Below are 23440 nucleotides of genomic sequence, written 5' to 3'. Positions count from 1 at the left end.
ACAACATCAGACATATTGCTAGTGTCTTCCACAGTGAAGACTGATGCAAAATACTCATTTAATTCATCTGCCATCTCCTTGTCCCCCGTTATTATTTCTCCTGCTTCATTTTCTAGTGGTCCTATATCCACTCCCATTTCTCTTTTATTTTTAACATACTTGAAAAAACTTTTACTTTCACTTTGATTTTATTTGCTAGCTTGCTTTCATGTTTCATCTTTTCCCTTCTAATGATTTTTTAGGTGCCCTGTAGTTTTTTAAAAACTTCCCAATCCTCTATCTTCCCACTAATTTGTGCTTTGTAGTATGCCCTTTCTTTTGCTTTTACAATAGCGCTGACTTCCTTTGTCAGCCATGGTTGTACTATTTTACCATTTGAGTATTTCTTCATTTTTGAAATACATGTCTTGCACCCTCCTCATTTTTCCCAGAAACTCACGCCATTGCTGCTCTGCTGACATCCCAGCCAGCAGCTCCTTCCAGTTTCCTTTGGCCAACTGCTCTCTCATCTACTGTAATTTCCCTTACTTCACTGAAATACTGTTACATCAGACTTTACTTTCTCCCTATCAGATTTCAAGCTGAACTCAATCATATTGTGATCACTGGTTACTAAGGGTTCTTTTACCTTAAGCTTCTTAATCAACTCTGGTTCATTGCATAACACCCAATCCAGTATAGTTGATCCCCTAGTAGGCTCAACAACAAACTGCTCTAAAAAGCCATTTCTTAGGCATTCAACGAATTCACTCTCTTGAGATCCATTACCAACCTGATTTTCCCAATCGACCTGCATGTTAAAATCTCCCATGACTGCCATAACATTGCCCTTTTGATACACCTTATCTATTTCCTGTTGTGATCTGTGGTCCACCTCCCAGCCACTGTTGGGAGGCCTGTATATAACTGCCATCAACGTCCTTTTACCCTTGCAGTTTCTTAACTCAACCCACAAGGATTCAACATTTTCCGATCCTATCTCACATCTTTCTACTGATTTGACACCATTCTTTACCAGTAGAGACACACCACCCCGTCTGCCTACCTTCCTATCCCTCTGATATAACGTGTAACCTTGGACATTCAGCTCCCAACTACAACCATCCTTTAGCCACGACTCAGTGATGACTACAACATCATACCTGGCAACCTGTAATAGTACAACAAGAATATCCACCTTATTTCTTACACTACACACATTTAGATACAACACCTTGAGTACCGTATTTGCTATCCTTTCTGATTCTGCATCCCTAAATTTTGATACTCAGCTGCAACTAAGTTCCATCACCTTCCCACCCTTTCTGACAGTCTGACTGCATGCTATCTTTAGTTTTTTACCATCTGTCCTTTCCTGAGTCCCTTCATTCCGGTTCAACACCCCCTGCTAAATTATTTCAAATCCTCCCCAACAGCTCCAACAAACCTACCCACAAGAATATTGGTCCCCCTCGGGTTCAGGTGCAACCCATCACTTTTGAACGGATCATACCTTCCCCAGAAGAGATCCCAATGATCCAAGAACCTGAAGCCCTGCCCCCTGCACCAGCTTCTCAGCCTCTCATTTATCTGCCAAATCATCCTGTTCCTACCCTCACTGGCACATGGCACAGGCAGCAATCCAGAAATTTCTACCTGGGAGGTCCTGCTTCTCAGCTTTCTACCTAAATCTCTAAATTCTCCTTTCAGGACCTCTTTGTTTTCCCTTCCTATGTCATTGGTACCAATATGTACCAAGACATCTGGCTGCTCTCCCTCCCTCTCCAAAATGATGTGGACGCCCTTTGAGACATCCCTGACCCTGGTGTCTGGGAGGCAACATACCATCTGGGTATCCCGCTCATGTTCACAGAAGCTCTTATCTGTTCCTCTCACTATCAAGTTCCCTATCACTACCACCCGCTTCTTCTCTCTCTTTCCCTTCTGCACCATGGACTCATGGTCAGTGCCTGTAACCTGGTCACCATGGCATTCTCCCAGGAAGTCATCCCCCATGAAAGTATCCAAAGCAGTATACTTATTTTTGAAGGAAATGGTTACAGGGTGCTCTGCTCTAACTGCCTATTTCCATTTCTCCTGACAGTCACCCAGCTACTCACCTCCTGCAACTTCGGGGTGACTACGTCCCTGTAACTCTGATAGATTATCTCCTCACTCTCCCGTACAAACCGAAGCTCATCCAATTGCTGCTTCAGATCCGTAACACGGTCTTCAAGGTGCTGCAGCTAGATGCACTTCACACAGATGTAGTTTCCTGGGGACTCTGTGTCTCTCAGTTCTCCAACATCCGGCATGAGGAACACACCACAGCAATTTAAAATAAAATAAAGAAACCTTAACAGACACTTTACATAGAGCTGACGCCTCTTCCGAGCCAAAGTCTCTTTTGAGCCAAAGCCTGTCACTCTACTCCTGCCACTGGCCTACTCCCGGCAGGGTCTCAAAACAGATCCCTGTGGATCACCACTAGTCACAGACCTCCAGGCAGAATACGCTCCATGGCAGTGCGTTCGGTCGCATTGGCTTCTACGGGGTCAAAAGAGGTTCTGCTGTCCCGTTTAAACATATTTTTAATGACCACAAGATCGTGCTGTACTTTGAGAAGTTAAAGTACTCCAGCTCTACCTCTTCAGTGAGTTTCTCGATGGCGGAGAAAATGAATGAACTGCACATGGTGCTGCTTAAGGAGGTCTGCAGTCTCGATCGCTTTTCTTGTGATTGTAAGACCTTTTTGGACATTGTTAACGTGGAATGCCGCAAGTTAGATTCATTGATTTATTGGCGGAGAGCAGGGGTGAATATTGGGGGAGTTGCGTGGCCTGAGTCGCAGCAAGGACTACGCCTCTAGCCACGTTACCTGTTTACAGTCACCAGGACAGAGGCGTCGGAGCTGGTGTGCCCCACCGGATGCGGTGTGGTGTCCAGGCTGGAACTGGTGCTGCCCCCAGTGCTTGCTCTGCAGCAGACCAGCTCTACGTGCTCGACTTTAGATATCTGTGGCATTCAATGGACTCAGGGCGTCAAGCCACGGTGTTGCCTGTTTGGAGAGGCGTTGGAACCGGTACACGCCACCAGGGGTAGCGGCCACAGCATCCAGGCTGGAATTGGTGCAGTTCTCCCCACCTCCCCCCACCCACCCGCTCCAGTATTCACTCGACAGAAGTCATGCCTGTTTTGTTGTCAACTGCAGATTTCTGCATCTTTCAATGGATTCAGGATCTGGACCATGTATATATGCATCATATTTTGTATGGTTGTATTTTTCCGATATCCTATATGTGCTTGCGATCTTGGATGTGTCAGGACTAGGCCTGAAGATGCGGCGTTGCTTGTTTACAGCTATCAGGAGAGAGGTGTCGGAGCCAGTGCACTCCGCCAGGCAGTGGTGAGGCACGACGTTTGGGCTGGAATCGGTGCTGATGCGCACCCCCACCCCCCCACCCCCATTTGCTCGGCAGTTTTCTGCAGTATTGATGGCCAAATTTGGACTCTTTTACTGTGCGGCTGTATCTTACTGATACTTTTATGTGCTTGCTGTCTTAAACATGCTATGTGTACTTTGTGCTGTGTTTTGCACCTTGGCCCTGGAGTAATGCTGTCTCATTTGGCTGCATTCATGATTATTCATGTATGGTTGAATGACAATTAAACTTGAATTGAATTGAATTTATTACCAGCTTTTGCCTTTTATAGGCAAACCAATTCCAAATCCACACAGCCAAATTCTCCTGAATACCATGCTTCCTGATTGAGCCCATGCCTGACTAAACTCCATATGCACCACATCCACTGCTGTACCCTCATCAATTTGTTTTGTTACTAGGTCAGGCTTGAGAGGCATGACCTGTCTGTCACAAAGCCATACTGACTATCCCTAATAAAACCATGCTTCTCCATATGTTCATAAATCTTGTCTCTAAGAATCCCCTAACACGAGGAAATCTGCAGATGCTGGAAATTCAAGCAACACACATCAAAGTTGCTGGTGAACACAGCAGGCCAGGCAGCATCTCCAGGAAGAGGTACAGTTGATATTTTGGGCCGAGACCCTTCGTCAGGACTTGGGCCCAAAACGTTGATTGTACCTCTTCCTAGAGATGCTGCCTGGCCTGCTGCGTTCACTAGCAACTTTGATGTGTGTTTCTAAGAATCCTGTCCAATAATTTGCCAACCATTGGAGACATTTCTTAGAGACAGATTTACAAACATTTGGAGAAGTATAGTGTGATTAGGGCTAGACTATGTTTCTCCAAATGCTCGAATCAATTACTTTTTATTTTCCTTAAACTTCAGAATTTCCTTCAAACCTCTTCTTCCTCACTATCTATCCGGCCTACCCTGATGACTTTTTCTGACTCCACTTTGAAGTGACTTGCAACCATTGATCAGAGTCCTCTCAGGCCACCAATGGATGCACTGTAGGTACTCGGGTATAAAAGTTGGTGCTTCAAATTGGTCGTGACCCAGCACACCCTCTGCCAGCATGTCTATTTCCTAAAACAACAGTAACAAAGAAACGTGGTTTGCTCTTGGGAAACTGCCTTTTGTTTACTGGAACTTTTTGTGATTTCACTGAATGAGAGACTCCTGTTACACATTTGTTTCCTGAATCAGATTTCTCACCTGATTATGTGAGAATCTCATGGTTAGTTCTCAGAGAATCAAAGCTCCTCGATAACAGAGAGACCGAACAGTCTGATTTTGAATCCAAATGTGAAATATGTACCACAGGTATAATAAAAATGTGTGTGTGTTAAAAGTATATAATAGGCCCCAAAAACTGAACAAAACAGGCTAATTTTATGGTGGGTGTTTCTTCAGTGCTTGTGATCGTATAAAGCATTTCATCGTCACTTTCTGTAAAACAGAACAGTAATTCAAAGTTCAAAGTAAACTTATGATCAAAATACGTTTGTGTCACCATTTGCTACATTGAGATTCATTTTCTTGCAGGCATTCACAGAACAAACAAATACAAATCAATAAAAAACTACACACAAGCCCTGCAAGTGACCAGTGCGCAAAAAACAAATACAAAAAAATCAAATAGTAATAAATAAGCAAACAAGTAATGAGTCAGAATCAGAATCAGGTTTATTATCACTGGCATGTGTCGTGAAGTTTGTTATATACATAGTATAGATGAAAAAAGACAAAATAGAATAATAAAAAGTAACTCAATTACAGTATACATATATTGAATAGATTAAAGATTGTACAAAAAACAGAAGTAACATAAAAAAGTGCGGTAATGTCCAAGGTTTCAATGTCCATTTAGTAATCGGATGGCAGAGGGGAAGAAGCTGTTCCTGAATCGCTGAGTGTGTGCCTTCAGGCTTCTGTACCTCCTACCTGATGGTAACAGTGAGAAAAGGGTATGTCCTGGGTGCTGGGGATCCTTAATAATGGATGCTGCCTTTCTGAGACACCAATCCCTGAAGATGTCCTGGGTACTTTGTAGGCTAGTACCCAAGATGGAGCTGACTAAATTTACAACCCTCTGCAGCTTCTTTCTGTCCTGTGCAGTAGCCCCTCCATACCAGACAGTGATGCAGCCTGTCAGAATGCTGTCCACGGTACATCTATAGAAGTTTTTGAGTGTATTTGTTGACATGCCAAATCACTTCAAACTCCTAATGTTTAGAAGTATTGCCGCTGTCTTGCCTTCTTTATAACTGAATCGATATGCTGGGACCAGTTTAGATCTTCAGAGACTTGAAACTGCTCACTCTCTCCACTTCTGATCCTTCTATGCAGATTGGTATGTGTTCCTTCGTCATACCCTTCGTGGTCCACAATCAGCTCTTTTTATAGAGCTGCATCATTACATTGCGACTCTTAAACTCTATCCCTCAACTTATGAAAGCTAACACCCCATAAGCTTTCTTAACTACCCTATCTACCTGTGAGGCAACTTTCAGGGATCTGTGGACATGTACCCCAAGATCCCTCTACTCCAAGGCCACACTTGGAGTACTGTATCCAGTTCTGGTCGCCTCACTATAGGAAGGATGTGGAAGCATTGGAAAGGGTACAGAGGAGATTTACCAGGAAGCTACCTGGTTTAGAAAGTATGCATTATGATCAGAGATTAAGGGAGCTAGGGCTTTACTCTTTGGAGAGAAGGAGGATGAGAGGAGACATGATAGAGGTGTACAAGATAATAAGAGGAATAGATAGAGTGGATAGCCAGCGCCTCTTCCCCAGGGCACCACTGCTGAATACAAGAGGACATGGCTTTAAGGTAAAGGGTGGGAAGTTCAAGGGGGATATTAGAGGAAGGTTTTTTACTCAGGGAGTGGTTGGTACGTGGAATGCACTGCCTGAGTCAGTGGTGGAGGCAGACACACTAGTGAAGTTTAAGAGACTACTAGACAGGTATATGGAGGAATTTAAGGTGGGGGCTTATATGGGAGGCAGGGTTTGAGGGTCGGCACAACCTTGTGGGCCGAAGGGCCTGTACTGTGCTGTACTATTCTATGTTCTATGTTTGTCTTACTGACGTTGAGTGCCAAGTTGTTGCTGCAACACCACTACACTAGTTGGCATATCTGGCTCCTGTACGCCTTCTCGTCACTATCTGAGATTCCACCAACAATGGTTGTATCATCAGCAAGTTTATCGATGGGATTTGAGCTATGCCTAGCCACACAGTCATGGGTATATAGAGAGTAGAGCAGTGGGCTAAGCACACTCCCCTGAGGTGCACCAGTGTTGATCGTCAGCGAGGAGGAGATATTATCACCAATCCGCATAGATTGTGGTCTTCCAGTTAGGAGGTCGAGGATCCAATTGCAGAGGGAGGTACAGAGGTCAAGGTTCTGCAACTTCTCAATTCGGATTGTGGGAATGATGGTATTAAATGCTGAGCTATAGAGTTGTAGAGTCCTTGAAATTGAGTCTGTAGGTTGTGAAATTGGTTCAGCGTTGAGGTGAGTGAAGTTATCCACACTGGTTCAGGAGTCTGATGGTTGTAGGGTAATAACTGTTCCTGAGCCTGGTGGTGTGGGGCTTGAGACTCCCGATGGCAGCAGAGAAAAGGCAGCAAATATGGAAAACTCCTGAGCTCATGTAACGCCTGTCAGTATCCACAGTCAGATCTATGAAGTGTTTGTCCAGAAATGTTATGCAACACACATAAAAGTTGCTGGTGAACGCAGCAGGCCAGGCAGCACCTCTTCCTAGAGATGCTGCCTGGCCTGGTGTGTTCACCAGCAACTTTTATGTGTGTTGCTTGCAATTCCAGCATCTGCAGATTTCCTCGTGTTTGCGTCCAGAAATGTTATGTTACCTTTCTCTTTTGGGGGGTTCATCAATCCGTTCTAGGTTTCCAGAATGATCTTGTTTTTAACTTCTACACACAGAATCGGTATCTGTTAACCTGCACCTTTTGTTGTCTTCCAGATGCATCAGAGGGATGTCCATTAGAAGGAGAGGATGATTTAATTCCACCATTGGAGCTGTGCATCAGGACAAAGTGAGTTTGAGTCTAAATAGTAATGGACTTCAAGAACTTTTTAGATAGGCACATGGATATGCAGGGAATGGGTGGATGTGGATCATGTGTAGGTAAAAAGGATTAAGGTAATTTAGCATCATGAGCTCAGCACAGATATCTTGGGCTGAAGAATCTGTTGCTCTGCTGTACTATTCTGTTTTTTTCCCTCTGTGTACTTGTACTTTGGACATTTGCTATGTCTGCATTGAAACCATAATAGCATAGTAGTGTGGAAGCCATAAGATAATGTCAAGGCGGGGTTAGTTTATAGACAGTATGCAGTCAACCCAGGTGAGAAAGGCCTTTGAAGAGCATTATTCTCCTTTGTACATCAGGGGACTAGAGCCATTTGGTACATCAAGACAAGATTTCCCAATTTCTCAACCAATTTCCCCCAGGATTAATAAAGTATGACTGTGACTAAAGGTGCAAGCCACGGGTTCCAGGATGATGTTAATGTTCAGTTACTTTACCAATTCCGAAGTATTATTGACCTTTAACGTGGAGATTCTTTTGGCTATTTGAACCCCTCCATTGGCCGGGGATGACCACGGATGTTGCGTCACAGCCGCAAGCCAGTGCAATTCGATATGGAAAGAAAGCTGTTACCCCTGTAGCATGCTCTCCCTCCCCTCTCCACCCAGCTGATGAATGCAAAGGAACAGCAGAGACCGTTAGTTTAACACCAGCAGCATCGCAGGAGTTGCCAGTCAGCGTTGAACTCAACATGGGATTGCCTTAAGGACCCCAGCTCCAGAATTTTGCTGGGAGTTTACTCCCGAACCCTTCCATATGACTGGGTATAGCACAAGGCAGTGGAGATTTGAGATCAGAGTTTTCCTTCTCTTACTTGAGCTGCCAGCCATGGCTGATGAATCCCATCTGCCCAAAGCAACTGGTTTTAAGGCGTCAGTAACCCACCTTTGTCTCTTCTCCTGTCAGTAGAAATGGTTCTGCTGGTCTTAGTAGCTAAGCCACACATGGAGGCCAGGAACTGGACTTAGTTGTCAGAGGCTATTTGAGGTGCATGCCATTTAGAGCAGTTAATAGTAATAGGAGCTTATCTCTACCTCCAAAGCGCTCTCCCACTGAGCGATCTGACACCTGATCAGGTTCATTTCATTACAGCATGCCTGATCTCAATGGCACTTGTCAGCGTTGGCCTGTGATCCTTCATCTATTGTTTTTGGCTAGTGATATTGTTTTTGGCACGGACTAGAAGGGCCGAGATGGCCTGTTTCCATGCTGTAATTGTTATATGGTTATAGCTGCCTTTTGGTGTGTAACCCAGGGACCAGTTTTCATGTGTTTGATGTTTAATCCTACTCTGCAGTATTAGTGTAAAATGTGTTTGTGCAGATGGGTGAAATTTTTGCTGTCTCACATTGAAGATGACATGAAGGTTAGAGGTATTGTAGATAATGTAGTCCATAGGTTCCTCCAAGTTGCCACACAAGTTGATGGGATGCTTAAGAAGGCACGTGGTATGCTGCTCTTTAATAGTCAAGGGATTGAGGCCAAGAGCTGTGAGATTGCGTTACAACTCTGTAAAACTCTGGTTAGACAACACCTAGAGCACTGTGTTTAGTTCCAGTCCCCTCAATGTAGGAAGGATGTGGGTGCTTTAGAGAGGGTGTTGAGGGGATTTACCAGGATGCTGCCTGGATCAGAGAACTTGTCTTGTGAGGAAAGGTTGAATGATATGGGCCTTTTCTCTTCGGAGCAAAGGAGAATGAAAGAGGTGTGTTAAAGAAGATTTATTATCAAAGTATAATATATATGTCACCATGTACAACTCTGAGATTCATCTTCTTGCGGGCGTTCACAGTAAGTCCAAGAAACCCAGTAGAATCAGTGAAAGGCCACCCAACTGGATGGACGAGCAACCAATGTAGAAAAGACAACAAAGTGTGACTTAAAGGGAAATTACAGATGCCGATTGCAGTGAGAGTAGTTCAGAAGAAATATATTTAGAAGTTTTGTAAGATGCCTGCAGAGCGTCGCCATTTGTCACCAGCAGTATCTTGCACCAGTGTAGGATTATGAGAAGCATAGACAGAGTTGACAGCCAGCACCTTTATCCTGCTCTGACTATGGCCAATACCAGAAGACGTCCTTTTAAGGTGACTGGAAGAAAGTTTAAAGGAGATCTCAGAAGTAGTATTTTTTTTTAACACCAAGTGTGGTCTGTATGTGGAACACACTGCTCGGGATGGTGGTAGAGGCTCATACAAAAGGATCATTTAAAACACTTAGACTGGCACATGGATATAAGAAAAATGGAGGGTTATGGCCTGTGAGGAGGGAAGCAACAGCTTAATCATGGGGTATGCTTATATAGGTTGGCACAGCATGTGCTGTACTGTTCTGTGTTCAATGTGGCCAGCAAAGTAATTGAAAGACTTAGAGTGGATGTGGAGGATGTTTCCAATGGTAGGGGAGTCTAGGACCAGAGATTACAGTCTTGGAATAGAAAGACGTCCCTTTAGAACAGAGAAGAGGAGGAATTTCCTTAGCCAGAAGGTGGTGAATCTGTGGAATTTGTTCCCACAGACAGCTGCTGAGGCCAAGTCAGAGGGTATGTTTAAAGCGGAGGTTGGTAGGTTCTGGATTAGTCAGAGGGTCAAAGATTATGGGAAGGAGACAGGAGAATGGTGATGAGGGGGCTGATAAATCAACAATGATGAAATGGCAGAGCAAACTCGATGGGATGAATAGCCTAATTCTACTCCTATGTCTTACAGTGTTAATTTAAATGGGGACTCAAATTGTTCATTGTAAAGCCCTCCTTTCTGGGCCTTTCACACAGAGCAAGCTCCAACACACAGTGGCAGTATGCTAATAGCCAAGTAGCCTTGTGTCATTTGGGATTCAACATCAAATCAGTTTAAAACAAAAGTAAAACCGTTTCCTCTGCCAAAACTACTCACTATTTCAGGACCTTCCTGGAATGCAATAGTAATGTATGTTTTTTTATTTTCCAATTCTGCGAAGTGTGATGTGTTCACATTTTTCAGTCACTGGGGTTGAAACCACCCATTCAGCTACCTCTGCCTCTTCTCTCCCTTTCCCACTAGCTCATCGAGTCAAAGGGTTACAGTGTCTTAAAAAAGTATTCGGCCCCTATTTACATATTTTACTGTCTCATTTCCTAAATTTAAAATACATTGCAGTAGGACTTTTTTTGAACAAATCTACATTATGCTTCATGTCAAATCAAAAGAAAATTTCCAAAACCTATCAACAGTTTACTAAAAATTAACAACCAAAGTTGTGAGACTGAAAAAATATTCATCCCCTTTGTATTTTCTACACCATCTTTCCTGAGGTGCAATATATTACCTTACCAACTCACCCAATTTGTTGATGTAAAAAATTGGAAGATCACCAGTTTTCAATGAATTCATAAGAATAAATACCCCGTCTCTTTGTAAGGTCTACCAGTATGGTAGATTTTCAACAGATCAAACCAAAATGAAGACAAAAGAGTATTTAAGATAAGTCATGGAAATGATAATAGCACAAATTTGGGGAAGATTACAAGAACATCTCAAGGCGTTGAACATACCATGGAGCTCAGTTGTGTCCATCGTGAAAAAGTGGGAAAATATGAAACTGCAGCCCCACTGCTAGATCAGGCTGCCCCTCTAAACTTGGTTGCTGGAGAAGAATGGCACTTGTAAGAGAGGCTACTGTGATGCCAACAATCACTCTGAGTGAGCTACATACGTCTATGGCTGCAACTGGAGATGTAGCTCACAGCTCCACTATCTCTAAGGCCTTGCACAAAAAGGGTATTTATGGAAGAGAGGCAAGGAAGAAGACTGGGCTTAAAAAAAAGCATATCCTTGCCTGTAAAGTCTTTGTAAAGTGTCACTTAGAATATACTATAAAGATGGCCTTGTGGTTGGATAAGACTAACATGGAACTAAGCAGTATGTGTGGTGTAAACCTAATACTGCATGGAAGCCAGGTAACACTATCCCTACTGTATAGTGTGGTGGAGATTGCATCATACTATGGGGATACTTTTCAGTAGCAGGAACTGGATATCTAGTCAGGATTGATGGGATAAATACAGGGAGGTCCTGGATAAAAGCCTACTAGCCTCTGCCAGAAAGCTTAAACTGGGCAGGAAGTTGGTCTTTAGCAGGACAACAACCCAATACAAAGACCAACTATGGAGTGGCTTCAAATGAAGAGAATTGTTGTCCTTGACTGGCCCAGCCAGAGTCCTGACCTTAACCCAATCAAATATCTCTAGCAAGACCAAGATTGCTGTCCACCAACTAACCTGGCATAGCTTGAGCAATTTTGCAAGGTGGAATGGGCGAATCTTGTTTCATCACGGTGTGCAATGCCAATAGACACTGATCCAAGAAGACCTTTGGCTGTAATAGCTGTGAGAGGAAGTTCAATGAAGTACTGAGCAAAAGGGTACGAATACTTTTGAACTGCTGACATTACAGTTTTTGACTTTTTAGTTTTCCATGCTTTTCAGTCTTCCCTTTTTTGTGTTCTACTGTGAAAAAAGAAGCATGTGATTCACAAATAAAAAATCTCAGTTAAATTGATAAAATTCCCTGGTTGAAATGCCCATTTATGTGAACAAAGAGTTGGTTGCCGAATACTTTTACAAGACATTGTTTACAGTGTAGAAACAGGCCCTTTGTCCCAACTCATCCATTACAGCCAAGATGTCCATCCAGATATTCCTGTAAATCTTTTCTGTACCCTATCTAGCTTAATTATATCTTCCAGTAGGGTGGTGACACAAACTTCCAAATGCATCTGAACCAACGATCTTTACAGCTGTAACAAGACTTCCCAAACCTTGTATTCATTGCCTCACAGATGAAGGCAAGCATTCCATATGCCCTTCTCATCACCCTGTCTACCTATGTCACCTCTTTTAGAAAAATGTGTACTTGTACCCCTAGGCCTTTCTGTTCAGTAATACTCCACAGAGCTCTGCCATTTACTGTGTATGTCCTGTCCTGGTTTAACTTCCCAAAATCATCACATTGCCTTTGTCTGCTACAAGGAGCACTGCCATAAGAAAGCAGCATCCATCATCAAGGACTCACACTGTAAGACCATAAGACATAGGAGCAGAATTAGGCCATTCAGCCCATCAAGTCTGTTCCACCATTCCATCATGGCTTATCCCAGATCCTACTCAACCCCTTACACCTGCCTTCTCGTCATATTCTTTGGTGCCCTGAACAATCAGGAAACGATTAACTTCCGCCATAAATATACGCACGGACTTGGCCTCCACTGCAGTCTGTGGCAGTACATTCCACAGATTTACTGCTCTCAGGCTAAAAAAAATTGCTCATTACCTCTGTTCTAATGGGTTGCCCCTTAATTTTGAGGCTGTGCCCTCTAGTTCTGGATACCCCCACCAAAGGAAACATCCTCTCCACATCCACCTTATTTAGTCCTTTCAACCATCTAGGCAATGCTGTTTTCACGCTGCTACAACCGGGAAGGAGGTACAGTAGCCCTACGTCCACACCAGCAGGTTCGGGTTATTGCCCTTCAATCATTAGGCTCTTGAACCAATGTGGATATCTTCACTCACCTCAACACTGAACTGATTCCACAACCAGTCGGCTCACTTTCAAGGACTCTACAATTCATTTTCTCAGTATTAGGGTTCCACAGTAGTGTAGCGGAGAGCTCGACACTATTACAGCTCAGGGTGTTGGAGTTCAATTCCGGTGTTATCAAAAAGGAAGTTTGTACATTATGTGGATGTGTGGGTTTCTTCTGGGTGCTCTGGTTTCCTCCCACAGTCCAAAGACATACTGGTTAGTAGGTTAATTGGTCATTTGAAATAGTACTGTGATTCGGCTAGGGTTAAATTGGTGGGTTGATTGTCAGTGTGGCTTGTTGTGCCAAAAGGGCCTGATCCATACTATATCCCTAATTAAATAAAATTGTTTGTTTGTTTATGTTTTTATTTGGACAATTTGTCTTCATTTTCATATTGGTTGTTTATCAGTCTTTGTGTGTAGCTTTTCATTGATTCTGTTGTATTTCTTTGTTCTACTGTGAATGCCTGCAAGAAATTGCAGAATCTCAGGGTAGTATTTGGTGATATAAACGTATTTTGATAATAACTTTACATGGAAACATAGAGTCGTAGAAAAGCACAGCACAGAAACAAGCCCATCTAGTCCGTGCCAAACCATTTAAACTGCCTATTCCCATCAACCTGCACCAGAACCATAACCCCCCATACCCCTACCATCCACGTACCTATCCAAGTTTCTCTTAAACATCGAACTCGAGCTCATATGTACCACTTGTGCTAGTAGCTCGTTCTCCAGTCTCACAAACTCCTGAAGAAATTTCCCGCATGTTCCCCTTAAAACTTCCCCCTTTCACACTTCACCTTAACACAGGACCTCTAGTTGTCCTACCCAAACTCAGTGGAAAAAGGCTGCTTACATTTACCCTATCTATAGAAACCATAGAAACTACAGCACAGAAACAGGCCTTTTGGCCCTTCTTGGCTGTGCCGAACCATTTTCTGCCTAGTCCCACTGACCTGCACATGAACCATATCCCTCCGTACACCTCCCATCCATGTATCTGTCCAATTTATTCTTAAATGTTTAAAAAAAACCCACATTTACCACGTCATCTGGCAGCTCATTCCACATTCCCACCACTCTCTGTGTGAAGAAGCCCCTCCCCCCATGTTCCCTTTACACTTTTCCCCCCTCACCCTTAACCAATGTCCTCTGGTTTTTTTCTCCCCTTGCCTCAGTGGAAAAAGCCTGCTTGCATTCACTCTATCTATACCCATCATAATTTTATATACCTCTATCAAATCTCCCCTCATTCTTCTACGCTCCAGGGAATAAAGTCCTAACCTATTCAACCTTTCTCTGTAACTGAGTTTTTCAAGTCCCGGCAACATCGTTGTAAACCTTCTCTGCACTCTTTCAACCTTATTAATATCCTTCCTGTAATTTGGTGACCAAAACTGAACACAGTACTCGAGATTTGGCCTCACCAATGCCTTATACAACCTCATCATAACATTCCAGCTCTTATACTCAATACTTTGATGAATAAAGGCCAATGTACCAAAAGCTGTCTTTACGAACCTATCTACCTCTGACGCCACTCTTAGGGAATTTTGTATCTGTACTCCCAGATCCCTCTGTTCTACTGCACTCCTCAGTGCCTTACCATTTACCCTGTATGTTCTACCTTGGTTTGTCTTTCCAAAGTGCAATACCTCACACTTGTCTGTATTGAACTCCATCTGCCATTTTTCAGCCCATTTTCCCAGCTGGTCCAAATCCCTCTGCAAGCTTTGAAAATCTTCCTCACTGTCCACTACACCTCCAATCTTTGTATCATCAGCAAATTTGCTGATCCACTTTACCACATTATCATCCAGATCATTGATATAGATGACAAATAACAATGGACCCAGCACTGATCCCTGTGGCACACCACTAGTCACAGGCCTCCACTCAGAGAAGCAATCATCGAGCCATAGAACCATAGAAACTACAGCACAGAAACAGGCCCTTTGGCCCTTCTTGGCTGTGCCGAACCATTTTCTGCCTAGTCCCACTGACCTGCACACAGACCATATCCCTCCATACACCTCCCATCCATGTATCTGTCCAATTTATTCTTAAATGTTAAAAAAGAACCCGCATTTACCACCTCGTCTGGCAGCTCATTCCATACTCCCACCACTCTCTGTGTGAAGAAGCCCCCCCCAATGTTCCCTTTAAACTTTCCCCCCCTCACCCTTAACCCATGTCTTCTGGTTTTTTTCTCCCCTTGCCTCAGTGGAAAAAGCCTGCTTGCATTCACTTTATCTATACCCATCATAATTTTATATACCTCTATAAAATCTCCCCTCATTCTTCTACGCTCCAGGGAATAAAGTCCTAACCTATTCAACCTTTCTCTGTAACTGAGTTTCTCAAGTCCTGGCAACATCCTTGTATACCTTCTCTGCACTCTTTCAACCTTATTTATATCCTTCCTGTAATTTGGTGACCAAAACTGAACACAATACTCCAGATTCAGCCTCACCAATGCCTTATACAACCTCATCATAACATTCCAGCTCTTATACTCAATACTTTGATTAATAAAGACCAATGTACCAAAAGCTCTCTTTATGACCCTATCTACCTGTGACAACACTTTTAGGGAATTTTGTATCTGTATTCCCAGATCCCTCTGTTCCACTGCACTCCTCAGTGCCTTACCATTAACCCTGTATGTTCTACGTTGGTTTGTCCTTCCAACGTGCAATACCTCACACTTGTCAGTATTAAACTCCATCTGCCATTTTTCAGCCCATTTTTCCAGCTGGTCCAAGTCCCTCTGCAGGCTCTGAAAACCTTCCTCACTCTCTACTACACCTCCAATCTTTGTATCATCAGCAAACTTGCTGATCCAATTTACCACATTATCATCCAGATAATTGATATAGATGACAAATAACAATGGACCCAGCACTGATCCCTGTGGCACACCACTAGTCACAGGTCTCCACTCAGAGAAGCAATTCTCTACCACCACTCTCTGGCTTCTTCCATCGGGCCAATATCTAATCCAATTTACCACCTCTCCATGTATACCTAGCGACTGGATTTTCCTAACTAACCTCCCATGCGGGACCTTGTCAAAGGCCTTACTGAAGTCCATGTAGACAATATCCACTGCCTTCCCTTCATCCACTTTCCTGGTAACCTCCTCGAAAAACTCCAACAGATTGGTCAAACATGACCTACCACGCACAAAGCCATGTTGACTCTCCCTAATAAGCCCCTGTCTATCCAAATGCTTGTAGATTCTGTGTCTTAGTACTCCCTCCAATAACTTACCTACTACGACGTTAAACTCATCAGCCTATAATTTCCCGGATTACTTTTCAATCCTTTTTTAAATAACGGAACAACATGAGCCACTCTCCATCCTCCGGCACTTCACCCGTAGACAGCGACATTTTAAATATTTCTGCCAGGGCCCCCGCAATTTCAACACTAGTCTCCTTCAAGGTCCGAGGGAACACTGTCAGGTCCCAGGGATTTATCCACTTTAATTTTCCTCAAGACAGCAAGCACCTCCTCCTTTTCAATCTGTACAGTTTCCATGGTCTCACTACTTGATTCCCTCAATTCCATAGATTTCATGCCAGCTTCCTTAGTAAATACAGACGCAAAAAACCTATTTAAGATCTCCCCCATTTCCTTTGGTTCCGCACAAAGCCGACCACTCTGATCTTCAAGAGGACCAATTTTATCCCTTACAATCCTTTTGCTCGCAATATAATTGTAAAAGCTCTTTGGATTATACTTCACTTTGACTGCCAAGGCAACCTCATGTCTTCTTTTAGCCCTCCTGATTTCTTTCTTAAGTATTTTCTTGCACTTCTTATACTCCTCAAGCACCTGATTTACCCCCTGTTTCCTATACATTTCATACAACTCCCTCTTCTTCTTTATCAGAGTTGCAATATCCCTTGAGAATCAAGGTTCCTTATTCCTATTCAATTTGCCTTTAATTCTGACAGGAACATACAAACTCTGCACTCTCAAAATTTCCCCTTTGAAGGCTTCCCACCTACCAATCACATCTTTGCCAGAGAACAACCTGTCCCAATCCACGCTTTTTAGATCCTTTCTCATTTCTTCAAATTTGGCCTTCTTCCAGTTCAGAACCTCAACCCTGGGACCAGATCTATCCTTGTCCATGATCAAATTGAAACTAATGGTGTTGTGATCACTGGAACCAAAGTGCTCCCCTACACAGACTTCTGTCACTTGCCCTAATTCGTTTCCTAACAGGAGATCCAATATTGCATCCCCTCTGGTTGGTCCCTCTATATATTGATTTAGAAAACTTTCCTGAACACATTTTACAAACTCTAAACCATCTAGACCCCTAACAGTATGGGAGTCCCAATCAATGTATGGAAAATTAAAATCCCCTACCACCACAACTTTATGTTTCCTGCAGTTGCCTGCTATCTCTCTGCAGATTTGCTCTCCTAAGTCTCGTTGACTATTGGGTGGTCTGTAATACAATCCCACTAATGTGGCCATACCTTTCCTGTTTCTCAGCTCCACCCATAAGGACTCAGTAGACAAGCCCTCTAATCTGTCCTGCCTGAGCACTGCTGTAATATTTTCCCTAACAAGCAATGCTACTCCCTCACCTTTCATTCCTCTGCCTCGATCACATCTGAAACATCAGAACCCTGGAATATTAAGCTGCCAGTCCTGCCCCTCCTGTAGCCAAGTTTCACTAATTGCTACAACATCATAATTCCACGTGTCAATCCACGCCCTCAACTCATCCGCCTTCCCCGCAATACTCCTAGCATTGAAATATATACACTGCAGAAGATTTTTACCACCACTCACAACCTTTCTATCAGCGGATTTGCTTAAACTATCAACATCATTTATTTTCACCCCAGCCACACTGTCAGCTCTGGCACTCTGGTTCCCATCCCCCTGCAAATCTAGTTTAAAGCCTCCCCAATAGCACTAACAAACCTCCATGAAAGGATATTGGTGCCCCTGTGGTTCAAGTGTAACCCGTCTCTCTTGTACAGGTCCCACCTGCCCCAGAAGAGGTCCCAATGATCCTGAAATCTGAAACCCTGCTCCCTACACCAGTTCCTCAGCCACTTGTTCCTCCTCCAGAGCATCCTATTCCTACCCTCACTGGCACCTAGCACAGGTAGCAATCCTGAGACTACTCCACTACCACTCTCTGGCTTCTTCCATTGAGCCAATGTCTAATCCAATTTACCACCTCTCCATGTATACCTGGCGACTGAATTTTCTTAACTAACCTCCCATGCGGGACCTTGTCAAAGGCCTTACTGAAGTCCATGTAGACAACATCCACTGCCTTCCCTTCATCCACTTTCCTGATAACCTCCTCGAAAAACTCCAATAGATTGGTCAAACATGACCTACCACGCACAAAGCCATGTTGACTCTCCCTAATAATCTATCCAAATCCTTGTAGATTCTGATTGTTAGTACTCCTTCCAATAACTTACCCACTACCGACGTCAAACTTAGCGGCCTATAATTTACTTTTCGATCCTTTTTTAAACAATGGAACAACATGAGCCATTCTCCAATCCTCCGGCACCTCACCCGTAGACACCGACATTTTAAATGTATCTGCCAGGGCCCCTGCAATTTCAACACTAGTCTCCTTCAAGGTCCGAGGGAATACCCTGTCAGGTCCTGGAGATTTTATCCACTTTAATTTGCCTCAAGATAGCAAGCACCTCCTCCTTTTCAATCTGTACAGATTCCATGATCTCACTACTTGTTTTCCTTAATTCCATAGACTTCATGCCAGTTTCCTTAGTAAATACAGATGCAAAAAACCCATTTAAGATCTCCCCATTTCTTTTGGTTCCGCACATAGCTGACCACTCTGATCTTCAAGAGGACCAATTTTATCCCTTACAATCTTTTTACTCTTAATATACCTGTAAAAGCTGTTTGGATTATCCTTCTCTTTGACTGCCAAGGCAACCTCATGTCTTCTTTTAGCCCTCCTGATTTCCTTCTTAAGTATTTTCTTGCACTTGTTATACTCCTCAAGCACCTTATTTGCTCCCTGTTTCCTATACATGTCATACAACTCTCTCTTCTTCTTTATCAGAGTTGCAATATCCCTTGAGAACCAAGGTTCCTTATTCCTATTCACTTTGCCTTTAATCCTGACAGGAACATACAAGCTCTGCACTCTCAAAATTTCTCCTTTGAAGGCTTCCCACTTACCGATCACATCCTTGCCAGAGAACAACCTGTCCCAATCCACGCTTTTTAGATCCTTTCTCATTTTATCAAATTTGGCCGCCTTCCAGTTTAGGACCTCAGCCCTAGGACCAGATCTATCTTTATCCATGATCAAGTTGAAACTAATGGTGTTGTGATCACTGGAACCAAAGTGCTCCCCTACACACACTTCCGTCACTTGTCCTAACTCATTTCCTAATAGGAGATCTAATATTGCATCCCCTCTAGTTGGTACCTCTATATATTGATTTAGAAAACTTCCCTGAACACATTTTACAAACTCTAACCCATCTAGACCCCTAACATTGATATGCCCCTCCTAGTTTTGTATACCTCTATCGTCTACATTTCTAGGACAAAGCCCTAATCTATTCAATCTTTCCTTATAACTCAAGTCTTACAATCCCGGCAACATCCTTGTTGATTTTCTCTGCATTCTGTAAATTTGTACTCTGTACTCTGTAAATTTTCTCTGTACTCTGGAAATTCTCTGTAATTTTTTCCTGTAGGTAGGTGACCAAGACTGCACATAGTGCTCAAAATTAGGTCTTATCGTCATCATCATGTTCATCAAGTGCTGTGCTCAGTCTGAGTTTGAGCTTTGACTGCCATGGCCCACACACTCCTGTTTTGGGTCAAGTGGATCAATTCATTGGTAATCATTTCCAGTTCTCTGGCTGCTTTTTCCATCATCATTTGTCGCTGTCTTCCTCTTGCTTTCTTCCCTTCAATCTTTCCCATAATTACCGTGCATTCTAACTCCTCTTTCCTAATCACATGTCAAATGAAGTTACGTTGCCTTTTCATGATCTCATATATTATCTCTTTTTGTGTTTGCTCTGTTCATGACATCCTCGTTAGATATTCGTTTTGTCCATGATATTCTTTGCATCCTCCTCAAAAACCACATCTCTGCTGCTTCAATTCGTTTCTTCATGTTACTAGACATTGTCCAACATTCTGAGCCATATAACATAACTGGATAAATGTAACATTTCAGTACTCTGAGGCAGGTTGTCATGCCTAGTTTAGTATTGGTCAGTATACTCTTCATTCTAGTAAAGGTGTCTTTTGCCATCCCTATTCTTCTTTTGATGTCCATGTCGCACCTGCCATCTGATGTCACCCAGCTTCCTAAGTAGCAAAAGTTCTGCACTTGTTTTATGTCTTCCCCGTTTATTCTCAGCCTGCAGATAGGATTCTCCTTCTTTTTGGATATCACCATACGTTCTGTCTTTTTGCAATTGATAGACCCATTTTTGCACTTTGTTCAACAACTATATCAATTAAGTTTTGTAGTTCTTCCTCCGTACTTGCAATTAACACAGTATCATCAGCATATCTGAAATTATTGATGTTTTCACCGCCAACTTTGATTCCCAAGATGTCTCTTATTTTTGTAATATTGTTTCACTGTACACATTAAATAAATCAGGGGAGAAAACACACCCTTGTCTAATGCCTCAGATGGACTGAGTATATTCAGGAATTGTTTGAAGACGATCGAGGCGAAAAACTAGAAATTAAGAAAAACATTGAAGGTCCAAGTATTTTAAAATCTGAAGTTCGTAATGCAATAAATAAGATGAAGAAAGGAAAGACAGCAGGTCCTGATGAATTAGTAATAGAACAAATTATCGCCCTTGAAGATTATAGAAGTGAAAAACTTACTTAATCAATGACATTTATGAGACTGGAATAATACCAGAAGAGATGAAAAAATCAGTATTTATCACTCTTGCTAAGAAACCTGGAGCAATAGAATGTGAATTACAAAGGATCATAAGTTTAATGAGTCATAGCACCAAGATACTTCTAAGAATTTTGATGACGAGCTGAAAGTAAGATACAAGCTGAAATAGGTAAAGAATAATGTGGTTTTGTAAAAGACAAAGGTACAAGAAACGCAATATTGATGTTAAGGATACTATCAGAACGAGCTATTCAAGTGCAAAAAGATTTTTGTCTATCGACTGCACAAAAGCATTTGATAAAGTGAAGCACAATAAATTATTTGAAATATTACAGGAAACTCTAGATCTAGATTCGAAAGACCTCTGCCTAATCAGAAATCTGTACAGGGAACAGTCTTATGTCTGTACAGTCTTATACAACTTCAATATAACATCCCATCTCCTGTACTCAGTACCTTGATCTATGAAGACCAATGGGACAAAAGCTTTCTTTACATCCGTATCTACCTGTGCCGCCATTTTCAATGAATTATGGACCTGTATTCCTAGATCCCTTTGCTCTACCACACTCCTCAGTGCCCTACTGTTCACCTTGTAAGACCTACACAGGTTGGTCCTACCGAAGTACAACACCTCACACTTGTCTACATTCCAACTGCCATTTTGCAAGGCCTTGACAGGTCTTGGGGATCTATCCAGCCTCATTTGCCTCAAGGTAACAAACACCTCCTCCTTGTGTAATCTATATAGGGCCATAGCCTCACTGCAGCTTTGCTTCACTTCTGAGTCCATCCCCTGAGTTAAATACAGATGCAAAAAATCCGTTTAAGATTTCCACCCTGTCTTTTGGCTTACACATAGATTATCATTCTTCCAGAGCATCATTTTTGTCCCTTGCAATCCTTTTGCTCTGAATGTATCTGTAGAATCCCTTAGGATTCACCTTCACCTTGTCCTAGCACTCCTAATTTTTTTCCTAAGTGTTCTCTTGGATTTCTTATACCCCATAAGCACCTCACTTGTTTCTACTAGCCTATTCCTGCTATGCACCTCCTTTTTTCTCCTAACCAGGGCCTCACTACCTCTTGAAAACAAGGTTCCCTATACCTGGATCATTATCCCTTACAGTGAATTCAGACATTACTAATAAAATTCACTCTAGCCCTGAACTTGCCATTTTTCTGCAATTTCTCTTCAAAAGAAAGATATAAAAAGCAACAGGGTTGTGATAGTGAGAGATCTTAATTTCCTCATTATTGACTAGGACTTCCTTAGTGTGAGAGGCTTAGGCAGGGTAGAATTTATTAGGTGTATCCAAGAGTGGCATTATGCTATGTTACATTATGTTATTATGTTATGTTGCCACCAGAAGCATGGCAACAATTGCAGGCTGCCCAGCACTGTCCTTGCTCATCTGAGTTGACACAAACAAAGCATTTCACTGTATGCTTCGATGTACATGTGACAAATAAAGCTAATCTGTATTGGAAAAATGTATTGGAGAAATGAAACTGGCCAGATGATTGGGATTTCAGTAGGAGAACTTTGTGGGAACAGTGATTACAACTCCTTAAAGTTTTAAGATAGTTATAAACCTAGACTTTGAGGGTGAAGGGATAGTGCTAAATTGGAAAGGCAAATTATACTGTAATATTATTAAGTATGAGCTAGGGGAAGTAGATTAGGAGCAGATGTTATTGGGCAAGTCCACATCTGACTTATTGGAGTTGCTTAAGGATCAGCTGATCAGAATTCAAGATTGCATGTTCCAGTGAAGAGGAATGACAAGGATGACAAGGTTCACAAACTTTGGATGATGAGAGATGTTGTAATATTTAGTCAGAAAGGAGTAGGAAGTATATGTAAAGCGTAGGAGGCTGAAATCAGACAAGAGTCCTGGAAGAATATAAAGAGAGCAGGAAAGAACTGCAGTGAGGAATTAGGGCCAAAAATGACCATGAAATGTCCTTGCCAAGTATGATTAAGGAACGTCCAAAGAGGTTTTATACGTTTAAAAAGAAAATGGTAGCTCGCAAGAAAGTGGGACTGTGCCAGGATGAAGAAAGGAAATTTATGCCTTGAGGCAGATCTGCTGGGCTAGGTCTGAAATGGTGCTTCCCGTTGGCTTTCACCAAGGAGAGAACATAGGATCAGTGTGAGCATGTTAAAAAGCTAAGGCAGGGTGAGATCAAGAAGGAGGTGGTGGTGTTTATTGAAGTATATCAGGATAGATAAGTTCCAGGGCCTGATACCGGAAGAAGCAAGAGAGGAGATTGCTGGGGCCTCAACAAAGATCTTTGTATCCTCTTTAGCCACACGTGAGGCTCCAGAGGACAGGAGAGCAGCCAACATTATTTCTTTTCTTCAAAGGTGCAGTAGGGATAATCCAGGAAATTATAGGCCAGTGAGTCTATGATAAGTGG

General features: G+C 42.6%; 1 protein-coding gene across 2 annotated transcripts in view; it reads left to right on the top strand.

The window, feature by feature from the left end:
• The window catches only part of mindy4 (MINDY lysine 48 deubiquitinase 4), a 291924-nt gene that overhangs the window by 246027 nt on the left and 22457 nt on the right, over positions 1-23440 (top strand). For both annotated transcript variants that reach the window (XM_063044570.1, XM_063044571.1), the window contains one exon: positions 7405-7477. In XM_063044570.1, the coding sequence (XP_062900640.1) occupies positions 7405-7477 (73 nt within the window). The remainder of the gene's footprint in view (positions 1-7404; positions 7478-23440) is intronic.

This window comes from Mobula hypostoma, chromosome 3 (genome assembly GCF_963921235.1).
Source record: "Mobula hypostoma chromosome 3, sMobHyp1.1, whole genome shotgun sequence".
Lineage (NCBI taxonomy): Eukaryota > Metazoa > Chordata > Chondrichthyes > Myliobatiformes > Myliobatidae > Mobula > Mobula hypostoma.
This window is presented reverse-complemented; position numbering and strand designations above follow the sequence as displayed.